We start from the raw sequence: 22,438 nt of genomic DNA, 5'->3' as shown, positions 1-22,438 counted from the left end.
TAACACCAAACCAGATAGTAATGGCTGATGTGAGGTTGCTGTCCGTGATGGCAGTGTAGAATTGCACTAGTAAAATGGAATTTTTACCGGCTGCTGCAAGAAGTTCATTTTCTGCTGAGCCTTTCTGTTAGTGGGGTCCTGTGAAATAATGACGCCCACAGACTTGAGCGTAGAAACAGTGCTAACTGTAGAGTTGTTGATGAATGACTGGAGAAGGAGATGTATGGCATTTTTTTAAAGCATGTTAAAGCTATAAGTTCATGTTCTTGTGCATTTTTTTTGGAAGATAAAAATGCATGTCAGTTATTTAGCATAAATTTATTTAGTGATTATTTTTTTCTCCTTGCACTACTTGCCTTCTTTAGGCCAAACGAGATATGACCCAGTCTACCAAGTTACTATTAGTCTTTGAATCTTGTTTGACATGTACAGAAAACAAATCTCAAGATCACTTGAGTACTTTCCTTAGGATCGGGAAAGAGACTTTCTAACTAGAAATGTGCAATACATGGAAAAACAGGAAAGTTAAAATTAACATTAGATCAAATGAAAAAGCTTATACAGTTGTCTGTCACCTCCTGGGTCCCCTTCTTCCTGTTCTCCCATGGTCCACTCTCCTCTCCTTTCAGATTCCTTCCTCTCCAGCCATTTACCTTTCCCACTCACCTGACTTCACCCGTCACCTTTCAGCTAGCCTCCTTCTCCTCCCCTCCCCTCACCTCTTTATTCTGGCATTTCCCCCTTGTATTGAGAGCATCCTGAGCAGCTGCATCACGGCCTGGTTCGGAAATTGTACTACCTCGGATCGCAAGACCCTACAGCGGTTAGTGAGGTCGGCTGAGAAGATCATCGGGGTCTCTCTTCCCGCCATCACAGACATTTACACCACATGCTGCATCCGCAAAGCAAACAGCGTTATGAAGGACCCCACGCACCCCTCATACAAACTCTTCTCCCTCCTGCCATCTGGCAAAAGGCACCGAAGCATTCGGGCTCTCACAACCAAACAGTTTCTTCCCCCAAGCCATTAGACTCCTCAATACCCAGAGCCTGGCTTGACACTGACCAACTATACCCTCTACTGTGCCTATTGTCTTGTTTATTATTGTAGTGCCTGCACTGTTTTGTGCACTTTATGCAGTCCTGGATAGGTCTGTAGGCTAGTGTAGTTTTTGTGTTCTTTCTTACATAGTTCAGTATAGTTTTTGTATTGTTTCATGTAGCACCATGGTCCTGGAAAATGTCTCATTTTTATTATGTTCTGCACCAGCAGTTATGGTTGAAATGACAGTAAAACGTGACTTGACTTGACTTCGTTACCAGTCCTGAGGAAGGGTCTTGGCCTAAAACCTCAACTGTTTGCTCATTTCTATAGATGCTACCTGACCTGCTGAGTTCCTCCAGCATTTTGTGTGTGTGGCTTTGAACTTCTAGCATCTGCAGATTTTCTTGTCTTTATACAGCTGCTGATATGAACTGGAAGCTAGCAGATTGTGAAAGTGAATTCTGCGAAGGAAGGTTACAAGGATATGGCAAGGGAAAACAGAATGGGAGGAATAAGGAAACCAACAAAAAGATTGTACAGTCGAAACTTCAATAGTTGTGGGGCAAAGGAAAAGATTAACAAGTTAATTTGGGTGTCTTTCAGGCAGGCAGGGGAAACTGTAGTTGGAAACAAGAAAGTGGCAGAGAAATTTAGAATAAATAGATAAAATTAAGAAATTAAGAGCAAAAAGATAGATTGAAGCTTTATAAAACTCTGGTTAGGCCACAGTTGGAGTATTGTGATCAGTTCTGGTCTCCTCATTATAGAACAGATTTAGAGCGGGTGTAGAGATTTATCAGGATGCTGCCTGGATTAGAGAGCATATTTTATGAGGATAGGCTGATCAAGCTAGGCCTTTTCTCTATGGAGCAAAGGAGGATGAAAGGTGTGCAAAATGATGAGAGCAGACATCCCACCTCCCCCGGAACTTCCGGGAGTCTCCCGCATATTAATAGTGGCTCCCTGATGCCAGCAATTTACATATAATATCATGGAAATCAATTTTTTTTGAGAGCGAGCGAGAAAAAAGCAAGAGAGAGCACGAGAGCGACCACAAGAGAGAGCGAGAGAGAAAGCAAGCAAGAGCGCTTGAGAGCGTGCGAGCGACCGAGAGAGAGAGAGAGAACGAATGAGAGAACGCGAGAACGCCATTGCAGAGTGTTCCAAAAAAAAATAAAATGTACGTCACCCCAGACTACACTAAAGTGTACCCCTACCTAATAGGGGTCAAAATAATGACAGTGTTGCTCGCTGCACTGTTTGCAACAGTGACTTTTCTATTGCCCATGGTGGGTTAAGACTGTAAAAGACATGTTGAGGTGAGTTTAACAGGTGTCATTTGCTCATTAGCATAGTTAATGTTATTTAAACTAGCTGTCCGGCTGCTAAGGAGCTACTCTATTGCAGACATCCCACTTCTCCCCGAAGTCTCCCGCAAATTGATGGTGCTACCTCCCTGAAATGAGTTTTTTCAGGGTAGGATGTCTGTAAAAGGCATACATAAGAGTTGTCAGCCAATGATTTTTTTTTGCACAATGGAAATGGCTAATATGAGAGGGTAAAATTTTAGGGTGATTGGAGGAAAGTGTGTGGGGGTTATCAGAGGTCAATTTTTCTTTTTTTTAAACAACGCAGAGTGGTGGGTGCAAGGGTAGTGCTTCCAGGAGTGGGGGCAGAATCAGACGCATGAGGGACATTCGGGAAGTTCTTAGCTAGACAATGGATGAAAGAAAAATGGATTGGTATGTAGGAGGGGAGGGTTTGATCGATCTGGTGAGCAGGTTAAAGAGTCTGCACACATTGTTGGCCAAAGGGCCTGTACTTTGCTGTGCTATTCTGTGTTCTAATTAATGTTATTGATCATGCAGAATTGATTATAATACCCTGGCTGGTGCCTGACCTATTCAAGGATTTCTCTATACGATACAGCTGTGTTGTTTATACTATACATTTTGTTTTCTGTTTTAGGTACGGCAAAATAGTATCAACAAAAGCCATTTTGGACAAGACAACTAATAAATGTAAAGGTATGTTAATGTTTGCTGCATTACTAATTTGGAGACAGGAATTCATTGTGTCAGCTGCTTTCTAGATGTTCACCGCTCTCTGTCCTGTGTCGTGTTCTTTAAGGTAGATACCAACCTACCTTCAGAATAATAATTTTCTTGTACCTTCATGCATTATTTCTGGTTACATTGAAGACCCTGTTTTCAGGTTGTGCTGTGTCACTTTTCAGGATAATATAAAATTTTATTATATTTTAGTCACTCTATTACCCGAAGGTTGCAGATAAGGCAAGACTAAATTTAAATGTGGTAAATAAGAATGAACGTCAGGACATAAATTAGTAAAATAACCAGACATATCCATCCAGCATCCCCTTTGACTTTCTGCCATTAGGCAGGAGACTCCAATGCACAAAGACAAGAACGGTCAGGATGGAAACAGTTTCTTCTCTCAGGCCATTCGGCTTCTGAACTCCCTGCCGCATCGCATTTGTGAAGTGGTCACTGATTATTTTGTTCTGTACCCGACAATATTTAATTTAAGCACTTTATTTATGTGCAATTCATCTGTAGATTTTATTCTTACTTTTTTAAGTTATTGTGTGTTATATGTGTGCTGTGTGGAGAAACGTCTCGTTTGGTGGTAGTTACGTATATAGTTAAATCACAAAAAAATTTATATGGCTGTTAACATTTAATGCAGAAGTGTTATAATTCACTTTGACTGGAAGAATGAGGAGAATTGAAGTGGACGTGATGGCACAATTTCAGGGGTGCAGATAAACAAGAAGTATTTATAAAATACAGGATTTTATGGGTTAAGCTTCAACTGTTGCATAATTATGCATCACATTGAATCTCTGATCCCTCCTTCATCTATTGTCATCAATATTGTATCCCTTTTTCTGATAAATAGCATTCACTTGAAGACATTAATGTTATTTACCTAAGCTGCTCATTATGGTGGTAAGATGGACATTTTCCAGGTGAAGAGGTTTCTCCTGGACTTAACGCGTACTGTACTTAGTGTTCCAAGTTCTAGTCAACCTTACATATAAATGTCTCTGTTATCTAGCCTGTCAGATATTTTCATAATCTTGCTGACACTTATCTGGTAGTATTTCAATCATCTCTATTCCAGAGCCAATTATTCTTGAAACTTTCCCTGTAGATGTTGATAAATCTTTTGTCTCACCTTTAGCACTTCTATTTTTAGAAAGTCAGGGAGTGAGTATTATCACAGCGGTCACTTCATGCAAAACGTAAAACATACAGATCATATTACTATCCTGTTCCTTGCTTTAGCATATGCTCTGTTTAAATAGATTGTTTAAAAAGAAATTGCGTTAAAACCCAAATCTGCCTAAATTACCAAATTGCTGGAGAGGGAGCAATATTCCTCAGGCCATGAGGCTTCTGAACTCCCTGCCGCATCACATGTGAAGCGTCACCGATTAAAGTAGAAATTGACATTAGTAAGATCTGTCCACTAAGAGTCCTCCAACTTTCTACAGAAGCAAAATGTATGGAGATTGTGTCTTCAGAGTAAATTGAGACAACAGATGATACATCAAAGGGCAAGTATGTGGTATTTTGTGAGAATGAAGTCCTTTGATTACTGGGAGGTGAAAGATTTAGTGTTGCTGTGACCATTGCTCTAGGCAAATGTAGTTGATGTTCAGAAAATCTGAAAATGAACTTTTCATTGCACAAATTAGTTCAGATTTTAGTTATCCAAGTCCACCAATGTGATCATGCACCCAGGACACAGCTTCACATGAAGACAAAACATGAAATTAGGTTGGGAGATCAGAAGCTCCTGCGTATTTCTGTCTACTATAAGCCTACGGACTCTCACAGCTATCTGGACTATTCCTCTTCTCACCCTGTCTCTTGCAAAAATGCCATCCCCTTCTCACAATTCCTCCGTCTCTGTCGCATCTGCTCTCAGGATGAGGCTTTTCATTCCAGGACGAGGGAGATATCCTCCTTTTTTAAAGAAAGGGGCTTCCCTTCCTCCACCATAACTCTGCTCTCAAACACATCTCCCCCATTTCACGTACATCTGCTCTCACTCCATCCTCCCACCACCCCACTAGGAATAGGGTTCCCTGGACCTCACCTACCACCCCACCAGCCTCTGGGTCCAACATATTATTCTACGTAACTTCCGCCACCTCCAACGGGATCCCACCACTAAGCACATCTTTCTTTCCCTCCCCCCCACCCCCCGCTTTCCACAGGGATCGCTTCCTACGCGACTCCCTTGTCCATTCGTCCCCCCCCCCATCCCTCCCCACCGATCTCCCTCCTGGCACTTATCCTTGTAAGCGGAACAATTGCTACACGTGCCCTTACACTTCCTCCCTCACCACCATTCAGGGCCCCAGACAGTCCTTCCAGGTGAGGCGACACTTCACCTGTGAGTCAGCTGGGGTGATATACTGCGTCCGGTGCTCCCGATGTGGCCTTCTATATATTGGCGAGACGCGACGCAGACTGGGAGATCGTTTTGCTGAACACCTACGTTCTGTCCGCCAGAGAAAGCAGGATCTCCCAGTGGCCACACATTTTAATTCCACATCCCATTCCCATTCTGACATGTCTATCCACGGCCTCCTCTACTGTAAAGATGAAGCCACACTCAGGTTGGAGGAACAACACCTTATATTCTGTCTGGGTAGCCCCCAACCTGATGGCATGAACATTGACTTCTCAAACTTCCGCTAATGCACCACCTCCCCCTCGTACACCATCCGTTATATATATATATGTGTTTATATATACACATTCTTTTTTTCTGTCTCCTTTTACTCCCTCTGTTCCTCTCACTATACCTCTTGCCCATCCTCTGGGTTCCCACCCCCTTTTCTTTCTCCTTGGGCCTCCTGTCCCATGATCCTCTCATATCCCTTTTGCCAATCAACTGTCCAGCTCTTGGCTCCATCCCTCCCCCTGTCTTCTCCTATCATTTCGGATCTGCCCCTCCCACTTTCAAATCCCTTATTAGCTCTTCTTTCAGTTAGTCTTGACGAAGGGTCTCGGCCCGAAATGTCGACTGCACCTCTTCCTAGAGATGCTGCCTGGCCTGCTGCGTTCACCAGCAACTTTTATGTGTGTCGTGTATTTCAGTATTTGTAAGGGATGTCTAATAAACTTTACTTTCCAGGTGGTTGGTGCAGTAAGAATCCCAAAATGTCGGCCAGACTGCAGAAGGAACAATTGTTGGGATCAAATGTGTGATGTGCGGGGGAAGGGTGGCAGGGTGCTAGGTGACCGGGGTATTGTCTGCAGACCTGAGCCTGTAGTGCCCAAGGCGATAGTCATGTGATGGGTCAAACTGGACAAAGGATCGATCCAGGTAGGGCTGGAGAGAAGTGACCAGGGTTTAAAAGATTGAGGACAGCAGTGGATCCGGGCTCACCACAGGTTAGGTTGCGCCTGATGCTGTGGATCAATTGGAATGAGGCGTTGCTGTTAAACAGGCTCAGCCGTGCTTCCCACTGACTTAGCAATAAAGTGTGTTGTGTGCAGCATCGCATGTGCAAGGCTAATTTCTACTGGATCTGCAAGTGGTCCTCAGCTTTTGGCAGAACAGGTGGAAGCCTGCATCAGAAAGTGGATCCTTTCATTAGCAACCCCATTTTTAAACCCTCCTAGGTTACGTTTAGTAAGTTTTTATATTTATAGCAATTTTCATATTGCTACAGGAGTATTTTTGTTACTGTCATGCATACATTTCGAACCAAGGTGCTCATTTATCTGTCACTCCCAGTGAGGATTAATAGATAGGTATGTAAATGTATTATTAACCTTTGTATCACAAACAAGAGAAAATCTTCAGATGCTGGAAATCCAAGCAACACACACAAGATGCTGGAGGAACTCAGCTGACCAGACAATGTCTATGGAAGAAAGTACAGATGGTGTTTCAGGCCAGTCCTGCCTTAAGGTCTCAACCTGAAATGTCGATGATACTTTTTTCTATAGATGCTGTCCGGCCTGCTGAGTTCCTCCAACATTTTGTGTGTGATTAAACTTTTGTATTGTGTTTTCACAACTGTTATAGTAAACTTTAAAACACAATTTCAGAATCAGTCATCATTAAACTCTCACTTTGTGGTCTGTGGTTATACTACTTCAGGCTTGTGCCTTTTGAATTATCTCTGAACTTGCACGGAGGTTGAAAATCCTCTTGTTAGAAACGGCAAATCTCAATGCAGTGTGAACATTGAAGGTGTTGCACACAATTTTGATGTATTTAAGCACACACATTGGAATGGTAATATGGTTTTAAATCAATTCTACAACTTTCCGCTCAGACCTTGTGCATTTTTTTAAAAAAGTATGTCTATCTAAACTTGCAGAATTCTAGTAAAATTGTTAAATAAGTTCACAAATTCTCTGCTATGTAGGTCACTCAAACAGTTCAAACTTGCAACAGTTAACATGGCTTAACTTAACATACAACATACATCAAAGTTGCTGGTGAACGCAGCAGGCCAGGCAGCATCTATAGGAAGAGGCGCAGTCGACGTTTCAGGCCGAGACCCTTCGTCAGGACTAACTGAAGGAAGAGTGAGTAAGGGATTTGAAAGCTGGAGGGGGAGGGGAAGATGCAAAATGATAGGAGAAGACAGGATGGGGAGGGATGGAGCCGAGAGCTGGACAGGTGATAGGCAGAAGGGGATACGAGAGGATCATGGGACAGGAGGTCCGGGAAGAAAGACGGGGGGGGGTGACCCAGAGGATGGGCAAGAGGTATATTCAGAGGGACAGAGGGAGAAAAAGGAGAGTGAGAGAAAGAATGTGTGCATTAAAAAGAGTAACAGATGGGGTACGAGGGGGAGGTGGGGCCTAGCGGAAGTTAGAGAAGTCAATGTTCATGCCATCAGGTTGGAGGCTACCCAGACGGAATATAAGGTGTTGTTCCTCCAACCTGAGTGTGGCTTCATCTTTACAGTAGAGGAGGCCGTGGATAGACATGTCAGAATGGGAATGGGATGTGGAATTAAAATGTGTGGCCACTGGGAGATCCTGCTTTCTCTGGCGGACAGAGCGTAGATGTTCAGCAAAGCGGTCTCCCAGTCTGCGTCGGGTCTCACCAATATATAAAAGGCCACATCGGGAGCACCGGACGCAGTATATCACCCCAGTCGACTCACAGGTGAAGTGATGCCTCACCTGGAAGGACTGTTTGGGGCCCTGAATGGTGGTAAGGGAGGAAGTGTAAGGGCATGTGTAGCACTTGTTCCGCTTACACGGATAAGTGCCAGGAGGGAGATCAGTGGGGAGGCCCTTGTCCATTCGTCCCCCCCATCCCTCCCCACTGATCTCCCTCCTGGCACTTATCCGTGTAAGCGGAACAAGTGCTACACATGCCCTTACACTTCCTCCCTTACCACCATTCAGGGCCCCAAACAGTCCTTCCAGGTGAGGCATCACTTCACCTGTGAGTCGACTGGGGTGATATACTGTGTCCGGTGCTCCCGATGTGGCCTTTTATATATTGGTGAGACCCGACGCAGACTGGGAGACCGCTTTGCTGAACATCTACGCTCTGTCCGCCAGAGAAAGCAGGATCTCCCAGTGGCCACACATTTTAATTCCACATCCCATTCCCATTCTGACATGTCTATCCACGGCCTCCTCTACTGTAAAGATGAAGCCACACTCAGGTTGGAGGAACAACACCTTATATTCCGTCTGGGTAGCCTCCAACCTGATGGCATGAACATTGACTTCTCTAACTTCCGCTAGGCCCCACCTCCCCCTTGTACCCCATCTGTTACTCTTTTTAATGCACACATTCTTTCTCTCACTCTCCTTTTTCTCCCTCTGTCCCTCTGAATATACCTCTTGCCCATCCTCTGGGTCACCCCCCCCCCCGTCTTTCTTCCCGGACCTCCTGTCCCATGATCCTCTCGTATCCCCTTCTGCCTATCACCTGTCCAGCTCTCGGCTCCATCCCTCCCCATCCTGTCTTCTCCTATCATTTTGCATCTCCCCCTCCCCCTCCAGCTTTCAAATCCCTTACTCACTCTTCCTTCAGTTAGTCCTGACGAAGGGTCTCGGCCTGAAACGTCGACTGCGCCTCTTCCTATAGATGCTGCCTGGCCTGCTGCGTTCACCAGCAACTTTGATGTATGTTGCTTGAATTTCCAGCATCTGCAGAATTCCTGTTGTTAACTTAACATAATTTAAGTAATTTTAATATAAGCATATTCTTTGTAAAATGAAAGTTCAAACTGAATAGATCAACATGAAATCAAAGGTATACAACTCTGAAATTCTTTAATTCTCTGGATAACCGCGAAACTAAGAAAGAAAAGAAAAGCAGCACAATCGTGAACCCGTAAATCCTGCTCTCCTGCAAAAAAAAAACAAGAATGCGTGTACCCGTAAATCCTGCTCTCCTGCAAAAAAAACAAACAAGAATGCGTGTACCCGTAAATCCTGCTCTCCTGCGAAAAAAAACAAACAAGAATGGAACAGGCACATCAATCTCCGAATCCCTCCTCACAAAAAATAAACATAACTGATCAGGGACATTGTCCCCCAAATCCCTCCTCCCACACAAAAAAAAACAAACAAAACAGATCAGGCACATCATTACCCCCCCCCCCACGGTCCCTCCTCCAGCACCAAAAAAAACAAACTCCCTCCTCTAGCACAAAAAAAACAAACAAAACGGATCAGACACATCATTCACCACCCCCCCACCCCCAACGGTCCCTTGTCCTGCACAAAAATGACAAACAAAGAGGATCAGGCACATTGACCACCCCTCCCCACTCAAAAGAACTAGAAGACTGGGCAAAAAAACACAGAATATAAAAACTATACGACTGGGGGAGAAAAAAAGAGTCTGTAGTCCAAATTCCACATAATCTCCAAACAGCAGAACACAAGATTGATCATATAATACAGCAGGGAAACCACTGAGCAATCAGATCTGTGCTGACTGTCATGTGGCATACAAACAGGCTCTGTGGACCACCTTGATCATGACTGTTGCTGGGGTTATGGTATATAGCAAATATTAATTTCAACAGCAAACGGTCTTCAGACCTGAATGTTAGATTGATTTTGAGCCCAGAAAAATGATGTTCTTGGAGCTGCAGGCTGGGGTCGACTGCAAACAAAGAAAAACTCCATTAACCTGAGATGCCTGCATGAATGCAGCCCAGAGACAGTGGGGACTAAATGCATTTTGGGTGTCTGGAGTGTGGGTGTGAAGCTGGAAGTGTGTGAAAGTTGTATGTAATTCAAAGGAAGCATTATGGATACATTGCAGCTATAGCATTGTCCTGCTGTTACTTTTGATCTTTAGCATTTAAAAATGTCATGTAATATTGGGTCAGGCAGGCATCTTCCAAGATTGTCTCAAGTATGATTCCTGCTTGTTTGGCACAGCTTCAGTGATTTTGTTCATCGTCTCAACAATGAAATAGCTATCTCTATTCTAATCTTATTTTCCAGTTTTCTGTGCATGGCCTTCTGTTCCAAAGTGTTTCAAGTGTTCATCTAAATACTACCAAACATTGCAAAAATAGATATTATCCACTTAGATATGGCAGTCAAACTGCTTATTCCATTTGTAAATGAGGTATGGCTAAAGTCTCTGTTCACTGTGAAAGAGAGAAAGCCACTCTTCAGGAAAGCAGTTTGAACAAACCACTGGTATTGATTGACCTAAGCGCTAACATCTGATATGGCAAAGTTGTTCCCAGCGGAGCTGACAGTGCTATAACCATAAAACCATATAACAATTACAGCACGGAAACAGGCCATCTCAGCCCTTCTAGTCTGTGCCAAACTCTTACTCTCACCTAGTCCCACCGACCTGCACTCAGCCCATAACCCTCCATCCCTTTCCTGTCCATATATCTATCCAATTTAACTTTAAATGACAACATAGAACCTGCCTCAACCACTTCTGCTGGAAGCTCGTTCCACACAGCTACCACTTTCTGAGTAAAGAAGTTCCCCCTCATGTTACCCCTAAACTTTTGCCCTTTAACTCTCAACTCATGTCCTCTTGTTTGAATCTCCTCCACTCTCAATGGAAAAAGCCTATCAACGTCAACTCTATCCATCCCCCTCATAATTTTAAACACCTCTATCAAGTCCCCCCTCAACCTTCTACACGCCAAAGAATGAAGACCTAACTTGTTCAACCTTTCTCTGTAACTTAGGAGATGAAACCCAGGCAACATTTTAGTAAATCTCCTCTGTACTCTCTCAATTTTATTGACATCTTTCCTATAATTCGGTGACCAGAACTGTACACAATACTCCAAATTTGGTCTTACCAATGCCTTATACAATTTCAACATTACATCCCAACTCCTATATTCAATGCTCTGATTAATAAAGGCCAGCATACCAAAAGCTTTCTTCACCACCCTATCCACATGAGATTCCATCTTCAGGGAACTATGCACCATTATTCCCTGATCCCTCTGTTCTACACCATTCTTCACTGCCCTACCATTTACCATGTATGTCCTATTTTGATTAGTCCTACCAAAATGTAGCACCTCACATTTTTCAGTATTAAACTCCATCTGCCATCTTTTAGCCCACTCTTCTAACTGGCCTAAATCCCTGTGCAACTTTGAAAACCTACTTCATTATCCACAACGCCACCTATCTTAGTATCATCTGCATATGTCATCACTTCATGAGGACCGGAATCTCAGCTGGGAGAAGTATATGAGCAGCTAATCAAGCAACAATCAGATTGGAGTCTGATGGCATCAAATCAAACACGGACAGGGGAACCTACTGCCCTTTCCTCGGTTGATGAATCAGTCTTTCTCCGTATTGAATAACACTGGTAGTGCTGGAGGTATTCCAGGTCAGGGACTTCAGTGGTCATCAGTGAGGGAAGGTTGGTAGTGCTTTCCGAGATGTATGTGTCGTGAAGCATTTGACTGCCAGACTTGTGTCTGCAGCAGATGAACCAACTTAAGAGAAAGAATACAGTTGACAGTGTCCTCACCCATCTACAGATGTAACTGCCCCTGATAACATTCATAGAAGTGATAACCACATGGGTCATATGCGGGCAAAGGCCTCCTTTAACACAGGGGTCCTTCCATGCTAAGTAGGATAGATGAGGATCAGATTTAGCAACTCAAAAGCTGGGCATCCTTGAGGAGCCAAGAACCATCAACAGCGGTTGAACTGTATACCACCCCAGTGTGTCATCTGATGGTTTTGCACATCCCTCAATCAACAATGACTGACAAAGGGGATCAACATTGATTCAGTGGAGACTGCAGAATGGCATGCTGAGAACGTCATCAGGCACACCTACAAATGTGATTCCAGCCTAATGAAGCTGCAAGACCTGCATTCTTAAAGATTTTAAACAAACACAAACACACGCGCACACACACGCTAGCTAAGCAGTTTTGCAACCATCTGATCAGATTGAAGCTCTGCATTTCTGTCACACCAATGGTGAGTGATGGCTAACATAGGGGGATGGCTCTGATTATTCCCATCCTCATTGACCGGGAGGCAACATGCAAGCACTAATGAGCAGGTTGAAATGTTTACAACCATGTTCAACTGCAGCTGATGACCCATCTTGCATTTCTCCTGAGATCCCACCATCACAGAAGCAGGTACCCAGCCAATTTGATTTACCATCTTAAACCTTCTGGTTTAAGGTGATGCTGGTGGAACTACTTGCCAGCAGCAAACAAAACAAACAAACTATTAACTACTTTATTAGTCACACTTCTTTGGGTAAACGGTCACTCAATCAATTGCCTGTAACCTCCCTCTTGGAGTTGAGCTTTTGAACCTGGCGTTATTGTGGTGTACACTGAAGTCTTGAAGGTGCATGATGGTTATGGCGTGCTATGTATGGGCCCAGTCGAGGTGGCTTGGCCTGGGCATGAGAGCGGGAAATGAGCCAATGTTTGGCATTGCAGGAGCAGACTTGGAGGCGATTTGATGTGGCAGAACCAAGTCAAAGTGAAGTTAAGGTGGAGCCAGGACCAGAGATCAAGGGAAAGACCTGAGGCTTGATCAATTTAATCACCAGGCCAAATTAGAAAGGTAATCTTGGGGCCAAATCAAGGCAGCCAGGCCCAGGGCCAAAAGCATATTGAAGTGGCAGGGCTCGAGTCTGTGAGTGAGGAATGACCCAATGTTTGGATGATTTAAGCACTTGGCCAGATTGAAAAGGTCAGGGTGTTGGGGCTGGAGAAGATGGATGGGCCAGTTCAGCTCACTTTTCTGAAAGGTTTACTTGTTTCTGTGTGGAACTAAGGCTGTGGCCTGCAAGTAACAGGCTGCTGAATCGTCTGGCTCTCTAGCTTTGTGTCTGTGGACTCCAGACGTCCCACCCTGCAAAAACTCATTTCAGAGAGGTAGCACCATCAATTTGCAGGAGACTCCCGGAACTTCCGGGAGAGGTGGGATGTCTACAATAGAGTAGCTCCTGAGCAGCTAGCCAGCTAATTTAAATAACGTTAGCTATGTTAATGAATGAATGACACCTGTTAAACTCACCTCAGCATGTCTTTTACAGTCTTAACCCACCATGGGCAATAGAAAAGTCACTGTTGCAAACAGCACAGCGAGCAACACTGTCATTATTTTTGACCCCTATTAGGCAGGGGTACACTTTAGGGTAGTCTGGGGTGACGTACATTTTATATTTTTTTTGGAACACTCTGCCATGGTGCGCTCTTGCGCTCTCTCTCTCGTGGTCACTCTCACGTTCTCGCTTGCTTTCTCTCTCGCTCTCTCTCTCTTGGTCGCTCTCGTGCTCTCTCTTGCTTTCTCTCACTCGCTCGCTCTCAAAAAATTGATTTCCGTGATATTGTATATAATTTGCGGGCATCAGGCAGCCACTGTTAATATGTGGGAGACTCCTGGAACTTCCGGGAGAGGTGGGAAGTCTGGGACTCACTTTCAGGAACTTCAATTCTGAATGCTATTTGCTTTACATTTATTATTTGCACAATTTGCTTTTTTTTACCCCTGCACATTGGATGTTTGACGGTCTTTTTTTTTAATGGGTTCTATTAGGTTTCATTTGTTTTTTTGGCTGCTTGTAGAAAGACAAATCCCAAGGCTGTATATGGCATATATACTTTGATAATTAATGTACTTTGAACTTCGATATCAAGAAATGTCTAAGGAAAACGGATACAGTAGAGGCTGTGGAACATGATACCATCCCTAGAATTTTACCTAGAATTATCTGCCCCTCTAATCATGCTATTCCTATATACAGTAGTTATAACACTGCAATCTAATAGACAATGAGGGAAATTGTAAACAGATGTCTTGTTTGCAAAAATCAGATTATTCCGTTCTTGTTAATTATTGCCAAATGTTGACTGTGGAATGGATTTTCCCATCTTGGTTTTCAAGGTCCACTCCGGCATCACAGTCTCGGTCCAAAAGTAGTCGGAATTCCAGAGGTGGTGTTACAGTCTTGAAGTCAGGACTGTTTTTGATTTTTGTGCCAACAGGAGCCATAGTAAAACTGAAATCAATAGGCATCTGGTAGAAAACTTTCCACTGCTTGAACACTGCTGCACTTCTACCTTGAAATGAGTGAAGGCACTTCCAAAGAGCTGGCTAGTTGAAAGCTGCAGGGGTTCCCAAATAGAGATCCATAGACCCCTTGCTTAATGGTATTGGTCCATGGCATAAATTGAGATAGTAAATTGGGTGCCAAACAACAGAGCTGCTTTGCCTTGGATTGTCATGATTCTTGAGTTAATTGTCCTGTAGTTGCAGAGATAAGTGAAGAATATTCCGTTATGCTCCTGACTTGGACTTGGTAATTGATGGAAAGTTGTTGACGTGTTAGGAGAGAAGTTGGTCCCATCGAAAATCCTGCTTCCCCCAATGGTTCAATGACAAATCTTATTAGAGGAATTGGTGCTTTTTAAAAATTTAACATTTCATTAACGTTTTGAAATTTAACTAACATAGATGAGTAAACCATATTGTGTTCAATGTGGCTGATCAAATAGAGATGTGTATCTGAAGTAATTCCCTGTTATCTTTGATATCAGTATAATAGGACAGTAATAATATAACAGTTGATGATGGAACATGGCTGGAATCCATTAAGCAAAGCTATCCCTAGTGTTCTCCTTTTCTATTAAAATTGAGTATGATTTAGGTCAGAGGACCATCAATTTATTTGACTGCTTTATTAAATTTAATGTTTGAGATAATAGTGTATATTTAAACATGGACTCTGAAGTGTACAGCACAGGAACAAGCCATTCAGTCCACAGTGTTGTGCGGAACCAGCTAAAAAGCAGATCAAAAGCACCCAAACACTAATCCCTCATGCTTACACCATGTCCATATCCCTCATTCTTCCTTGCATCCATGTACCTATCCAAGCATCTCTTAAAAGCCTCTAATATATTTGCCTCTATCACCATACCAGGCTGTGCATTCCAGGTATCCATGACTTTGAGTAAAACTTGCCCCTCACATCCCCCTTGAACCTATCCCTTCTCAACTTCAATGTATGCCCTCTGATATTAGACGGTTCAACCATGAGAAACCGATGCTCTGTCCGCTCTATCGATGCCCCTCATAATCTTGTACCCCTCTATCAGATCTCCCCTCAGCCTCTGACGCTCCAGAGAAAAGCAGCCTGGTTTATACACCCCCTTGTGATGGCGCATGCCCCCTACACCAGGCAGCATCCCGTTAAACGGCTCCAAAGCCTCAACATCCTTCCTGTTGTGGAGCAATCAGAACTGAGTTGTGGATACTCCAGACGTGGCCTAACCAGTGTTTTATAAAGTTGCAACATAACCTCCTGACTTTTGAACTCAATGTCTCAATAAGGCAAAAGCATTCCATAAGCCACCTTAACCACCTTATCGACCTGTGTAGTCACTTTCAAGAGCTATGAACTTGGATCCCAAGATCTCTGCTCAGCAACACTGTTAAGGACCCTACACATAACAGTGTACGGTCTCCTGGCATTTGCCTTATTGAGGTGCAATACCTCACATTTACTTGGTTAAACTTCATCTGCTATTTCTCAGCCCGTGTCTGCAACTCATCTATATTGTGTGGTAATCTTTGCCCGTTTTCTACACGATCCACAGCTCCACCAATCTTGGTGTCATCCACAAATTTACAAACCAACCCATCTATATTTTCATCCAGGTCATTTTTATACATCACAAACAGCAGAGGTCCTGTAGAACTCCACTAATTGGAGACCTCCAGCTCAAATAAGATCCTTCCACCACTGCCCTCCGTCTTCCATTCATAAGCCAGTTCTGAATCCAACCAGCCAACTCACTGCGGATCCCACGCATCTTAACCTTCCAGATTAGCCTCCCATGAGGGACTTTGTCAAACACCTTACTGAAATCCATGTGGACAATATCCACTGCCCTACCCTCATCAAGCGCTCTTGTAATTTTGTCGAAAAACTCAATCGAGTTGATAAGGTATGATCTGCTGTGCACAAAGCCATGCTGGCTCTTCTTATTGGGCCATGAGTTTCCAAATGCTCATGCATCCTATTCCTTAAAATTTCCTCCAGTAATTTCTATACAACTAACGTGAGACCCTGCAGTCTATAGTTCCCAGGATTTTCCATTGTTCCCGGTACAGGGAGTAAGCCAGAGATTACCACCTTGGAGGTCCTTCTCTTCAATTAATTTATCACGTAATTTTAAGAAAACTTGCGTAGATTGGATAAAGTGATAATTGTGCTCTGTTGAATTTCAGGCTATGGATTTGTGGATTTTGACAGTCCAGCTGCAGCTCAGAAGGCAGTGGCTGCCTTAAAAGGCAATGGTGTCCAAGCCCAGATGGCAAAGGTAACAACTTCAAAATTAAAATGGATATGATTACTAATTGAACCCCTTCATATTTTAAAGCTAGAGATCACACAAGTTATAAAATTATAATGTTTACATTATTACCATCAGCATACTGTTATTAAATTTTATAATGAAGTTTTGTTTCAACCATTTTTGTAATATTTTCTCATTTAAAGTCAGCCTTAATGCAATTTTAAAAAATTCTATCAAACAAAAAAAGCATGTATTTTGTTTGTTCTGTGTTACTCCTGACATGTATAAAATCTGTTTCAGTTGTGATCCCTAATGTTTTTGGAAATGTTTTCTGAATGCTAAGATTTGTTAGGAATGTTTCCATTATTCAAAAAATTGAATTTAAAAATTTAGTCAAATTTGATATGAATACTTGAAAGGGAAACCCTTTTGAAAATTTTAATTGTAAATAATAAAATTGATAAGTCATCGTGGCTATCCCTCGAGATCGAGGATGGTTGTCTTCGTTCTGAAGAAGTGGCCCACAGAGCGAAGATGCCCGTGCGTGTATTTGGTTAACGTGTACTTGATGTTGCACTCCAAGAAGCACACGGTACTTCACAAATCAACTGACTGGTTCTAATGGCATGGAAACCACGACGATTGGAGCTGATGGATTTGTTGCAGCCTTCATCCACCTTCACAGCCATTGAGTTTGAAGTAACTTTGTCCACCTGTTCCACCATTGATGACTTGGTTGGATTGTTCTTTGTCAGGGACCTCACCCTCGACCTTACCGCCATGGATGACCCTGCCAGGAGCATAGCTCCAGATGGCATTGCTCTTGGGATCACAGGACCACACAAGCTTCTCCACCACGACAAGGTGACAACCCACGGAGAAGTAAGGGGAATACAGAAGATGAGGAGAAACATTTTTCAACGTTAAGAATATATTAGGTTAGAAGATGTACTACAAAGTTTTTAAACAAAATTATAGTACTGGGACGGATTTTGTATTAATGGACAGAAATTCAAGTGTAGGTACAAGAAGTTCATGTTTAAGTTGGGATACTGTGGCCAGTCATGTGCTGCAAGGATGGGTGTTGTTTACTCAACCGTTCACAAAATTGTTGATGTAGATGAGGAACCAAGTGTACTACGTGCTAATTTGTTGTGATCAGGCTGGATGGACGTCTTCAATGTGAAGTGAATGCTTTGAAGCTTCAAAGAGTTATAGATAGATTGTCTGAATAAGTAAGAACATTGTAGGTGGAATATTATGTGAGGGGGAAAATGAGGTCATGCACTTTGAAAAATATAGAAATGGAGTTTTTAAAAAAAAAATTTGGTACATGAAAATATGCTACTGTTAAGTGGACCATTGCAGGATCTTCAATCTAGATCAATGCAAGTAACATGTTTAGTACAGAACCAATGGGGAAGAAAAGTTATGTTGGCCTTCACATGGCAAGGGATTTGAGTACAAGTGCAGAGATGCCTTAGTTCAATTTTCTCATGAGATCCACAATCTGGAAGGTTGTGGACTGCCTTCCTTATGCTACTTGAGGAAAGGCTGTACTTGCTAAAGAGGGATTATTAGATTGATTCCTTCAATACAGGATTTGTCTGGTGACAAGATTAACCACACTAGACCTATACTTCATATAAAAAGGGATGATATTGCAGAAATATGCAAATCTCTTAGCATTCAGTCACTCAGGCAATTTAATATGGAGATTGGTGGATTTTTGAATGTTTGAAGACTTTGGATCAGAAATATGTTTATTATCATGGACCTACAGTACTATGCAAAAGTCTTCACACATATAGCTCAATGCCTAAGACTCTTGTGCAGTACTGTATTTGTCAATATGGAGCAGAGCAACTCAACCTAACCATCGTCATAGAATGTCTCTCTGATGCTTCATGCTCCCTTCCCTTTTCCCAACCATGCCCAGTTGAATTTGTACCCCTCTCCCACTTTCAGTCCACAACACTTCCATATCAGAATTGGGGTTATCATCACTCTCACGGGCTGAAGCTTGTTGCTTGATGGGAGCAGTACAGTGCAATACAAACATTACTGCAAGTTGTGATTAAAAATAGTGTAAACAAGAAATAGTGAGAGTGTTCATTCAACCAGAAATCTGATGACAGAAGGGGTAAAAGCTATTCCTAAAACACTAAATGTGCATTTTCAGTCTCCTGACTCTCCTTTCCTGATGAGTTATGAGAAGTGAGCATGTCACAGTTGGTGAGGGATGTAGTTCAAGTCACCAGTATTTGATTTTTAGTGGTGCATTAGCAAGTGGTGATAGGCACTTAGTAATTGTCTTTTAGGATTCAGTTGATATGGTCAGTTGGTCAGATTTATTTTTCTGGTAGCTTTCTAATAAAATAGAATATTACTTTGTATGGTGGCTCCATTAATCTTCTATCCTTGGATTAGAGTCCTACAGAAAATCTCTATCAATCTAGGGCACATGGGACTTTGCCAATGCTGGACTAATACATTTTGAGCATTAAATCTTATTAGTAGTCCAACAGACTTCTAATTCATTTTTTGTAAAGATGTTACATAAAATTTCAGTGCACCCGGAGATGGGTGCACAGCAAACAAGAAGACTTTTGAGTTTATAGGGAATCTGAGAACCAGGGACCTGAGTAGAAAGGGAGCTCAGGAACAAGAAGCTCAGTAGATGGAAGGGAATCTAGGAATGAAAGCCCCAATGGAACAGAGCATGGGAGGAGTGGAAACCATACCCCTGGTGAATAGAAAAAGGTGCACTGGAACCCGGTGAGTGATTGGGGGAGCACAAGAACCAAGACTGTAGTTGATGGTACGTCTTTAGGATGTGGTTGAAATGGATCATCTGTTAGACACTTTTGGCTGGACTTCTTTGCAATGACTTCAGTCTTACCTTTACCACTCATGTGCTGGGCGTCATTGAGGATAGAGATAAGCATGTGGTCGATGTTTAGAGATCTCTTGTAGGATGTTAGGGATAAGTTTGTCCCGGTAAGGAAGATAAAGAATGGTAGGGTGAAGGAACCTTGGGTGACAAGTAAGGTGGAAAATCTAGTCAGGTGGAAGAAGGCAGCATACATGGGGTTTAGGAAGCAAGGATCAGATGGGTCTATTGAGGAATATAGGGTAGCAAGAAAGGAGCTTAAGAAGGGGCTGAGAAGAGCAAGAAGGGGACATGAGAAGGCCTTGGCGAGTAGGATAAAGGAAAACCCCAAGGTATTCTTCAATGATGTGAAGAACAAAAGGATGACAGGAGTGAAGGTAGGACCGATTAGAGATAAAGGTGGGAAGATGTGCCTGGAGGCTGTGGAAGTGAGCGAGGTCCTCAATGAATACTTCTCTTCGGTATTCACCAATGAGAGGGAACTTGATGATGTTCTGGAGCATGCTGATATTAAGGCAGAGGAGGTGTTGGAGTTGCTAAAAAACATAAGGACGGCTAAGTCCCCGGGGCCTGACGGAATATTCCCCGGCTGCTCCACGAGGTGAGGGAAGAGATTGCTGAGCCTCTGGCTAGGATCTTTATGTCCTCGTTGTCCATGGGAATGGTACCGGAGAATTGGAGGGAGGCGAATGTTGTCCCCTTGTTCAAAAAAGGTAGTAGGGATAGTCTGGGAATTATAGACCAGTAAGCCTTACATCTGTGGTGGGAAAGCTGTTGGAAAAGATTCTTAGACATAGGATCTGTGGGCATTTAGGGAATCATGGTCTGATCAGGGACAGTCAGCATGGCTTTATGAAGGGCAGATCGTGTCTAACAAACCTGATAGAGTTCTTTCAGGAGGTGACCAGGCATATAGATGAGGGTAGTGCAGTGGATGTGATCTACATGGATTTTAGTAAGGCATTTGACTAAGTTCCACACAGTAGGCTTATTCAGAAAGTCAGAAGGCATGGGATCCAGGGAAGTTTGGCCAGGTGGATTCAGAATTGGCTTGCCTGCAGAAGGCAGAGGGTCATGGTGGAGGGAGTACATTCAGATTGGAGGGTTGTGACTAGTGGTGTCCCACATGGATCTGTTCTGAGGCCTCTTCTTTTTGTGATTTTTATTAATGTCCTGGATGTGGGGGTAGAAGGGTGGGTTGGCAAGTTTGCAGACGACACAAAGGTTGGTGGTGTTGTAGATAGTGTAGAGGATTGTCAAAGATTGCAGAGAGACATTGATAGGATGCAGAAGTGGGCTGAGAAGTAGCAGATAGAGTTCAACCCAGTGAAGTGTGAGGTGGTACACTTTGGAAGGACAAACTCCAAGGCAGAGTACAAAGTAAATAGCAGGATACTTGGTAGTGTGGAGGAGCAGAGGGATCTAGGGGTACATGTCCACAGATCCCTGAAAGTTGCCTCACAGGTAGATAGGGTAGTTAAGAAAGCTTATGGGGTGTTGGCTTTCATAAATCGAGGGATGGAGTTTAAGAGTCGCGATGTAATGATGCAGCTCTATAAAACTCTGGTTAGGCCACACTTGGAGTATTGTGTCCAGTTCTGGTCGCCTCACTATAGGAAGGATGTGGAAGCATTGGAAAGGGTACAGAGGAGATTTACCAGGATGCTGCCTGGTTTAGAGGGTATGGATTATGATCAGAGATTAAGGGAGCCAGGGCTTTACTCTTTGGAGAGAAGGAGGATGAGAGGAGACATGATAGAGGTGTACAAGATAATAAGAGGAATAGATAGTGGATAGCCAGCACCTCTTCCGCAGGGCACCACTGCTCAATACAAGAGGACATGGCTTTAAGGTAAGGGGTGGGAAGTTCAAGGGGGATATTAGAGGAAGGTTTTTTACTCAGAGAGTGGTTGGTGCGTGGAATACACTGCCTGAGTCAGTGGTGGAGGCAGATACACTAGTGAAGTTTAAGAGACTACTAGACAGGTATATGGAGGAATTTAAGGTGGGGGGGGGTTATATGGGAGGCAGGGTTTGAGGGTCGGCACAACATTGTGGGCCGAAGGGCCTGTAATGTGCTGCACTATTTTATGTTCTTAGGGCTACCTCTTCCCTTAGTAAATAAATTGTCCTTTATCATTCACAATCAACTTTGTTTAAATTCATTTATTTTGAGAGCTTAGCTCTGCATCTATCATGCTGTTTAGCACAAATGTGGTTGTGCATTGCAGCTTCACGTGGTAAGCATATTATTATTTTTGGGGATGCCTAGTGCTCTTCTGCACTCCTCCATTGATCCCAGGGTTTGATGATTATGGCAGAGAGAGATACTGGACATTATAGAGTGTTGTATACATGGATGCATCTCCTTTGCTCAGTAAATGCACAGATTTGAGTTGTCAGTTTATCCCATCACTCAAAATAACTTGGGTAAGAGAATTTGTAAGGAGAGAAACAGACTTGAAGTTTCATGCCATGATCTTTTTACCAGACCCAAAGAAAATAAACTGCAGAAAAAGGAGGAACAGGAAACTAAGAACATCCATCAATGTATGTGATTGCTGGAAAGGCAGGAGGGAGTGAATAACTGTCAGATAGGAGTGTTATGACCAAAGGAAACATGGGGGTAGTCACTTTAGTTCAAGGGTGTTTATCAGGTGTGTCAAAAAAAAAC

General features: G+C 43.1%; 1 protein-coding gene across 4 annotated transcripts in view; it reads left to right on the top strand.

Annotated features, from left to right (window-relative positions):
- The window catches only part of LOC134348631 (RNA-binding motif, single-stranded-interacting protein 1-like), a 214,486-nt gene that overhangs the window by 115,795 nt on the left and 76,253 nt on the right, over positions 1 to 22,438 (top strand). For all 4 annotated transcript variants that reach the window (XM_063052318.1, XM_063052317.1, XM_063052320.1 and 1 more), the window contains exons 3-4: positions 3,014 to 3,072; positions 16,804 to 16,895. In XM_063052318.1, the coding sequence (XP_062908388.1) occupies positions 3,014 to 3,072; positions 16,804 to 16,895 (151 nt within the window). The remainder of the gene's footprint in view (positions 1 to 3,013; positions 3,073 to 16,803; positions 16,896 to 22,438) is intronic.

This window comes from Mobula hypostoma, chromosome 6, assembly GCF_963921235.1.
Source record: "Mobula hypostoma chromosome 6, sMobHyp1.1, whole genome shotgun sequence".
In the NCBI taxonomy this organism is placed as follows: Eukaryota; Metazoa; Chordata; class Chondrichthyes; order Myliobatiformes; family Myliobatidae; genus Mobula; species Mobula hypostoma.
Note: the sequence above shows the minus strand (reverse complement) of the source record. Positions and strands in the feature narration are given on the sequence as shown.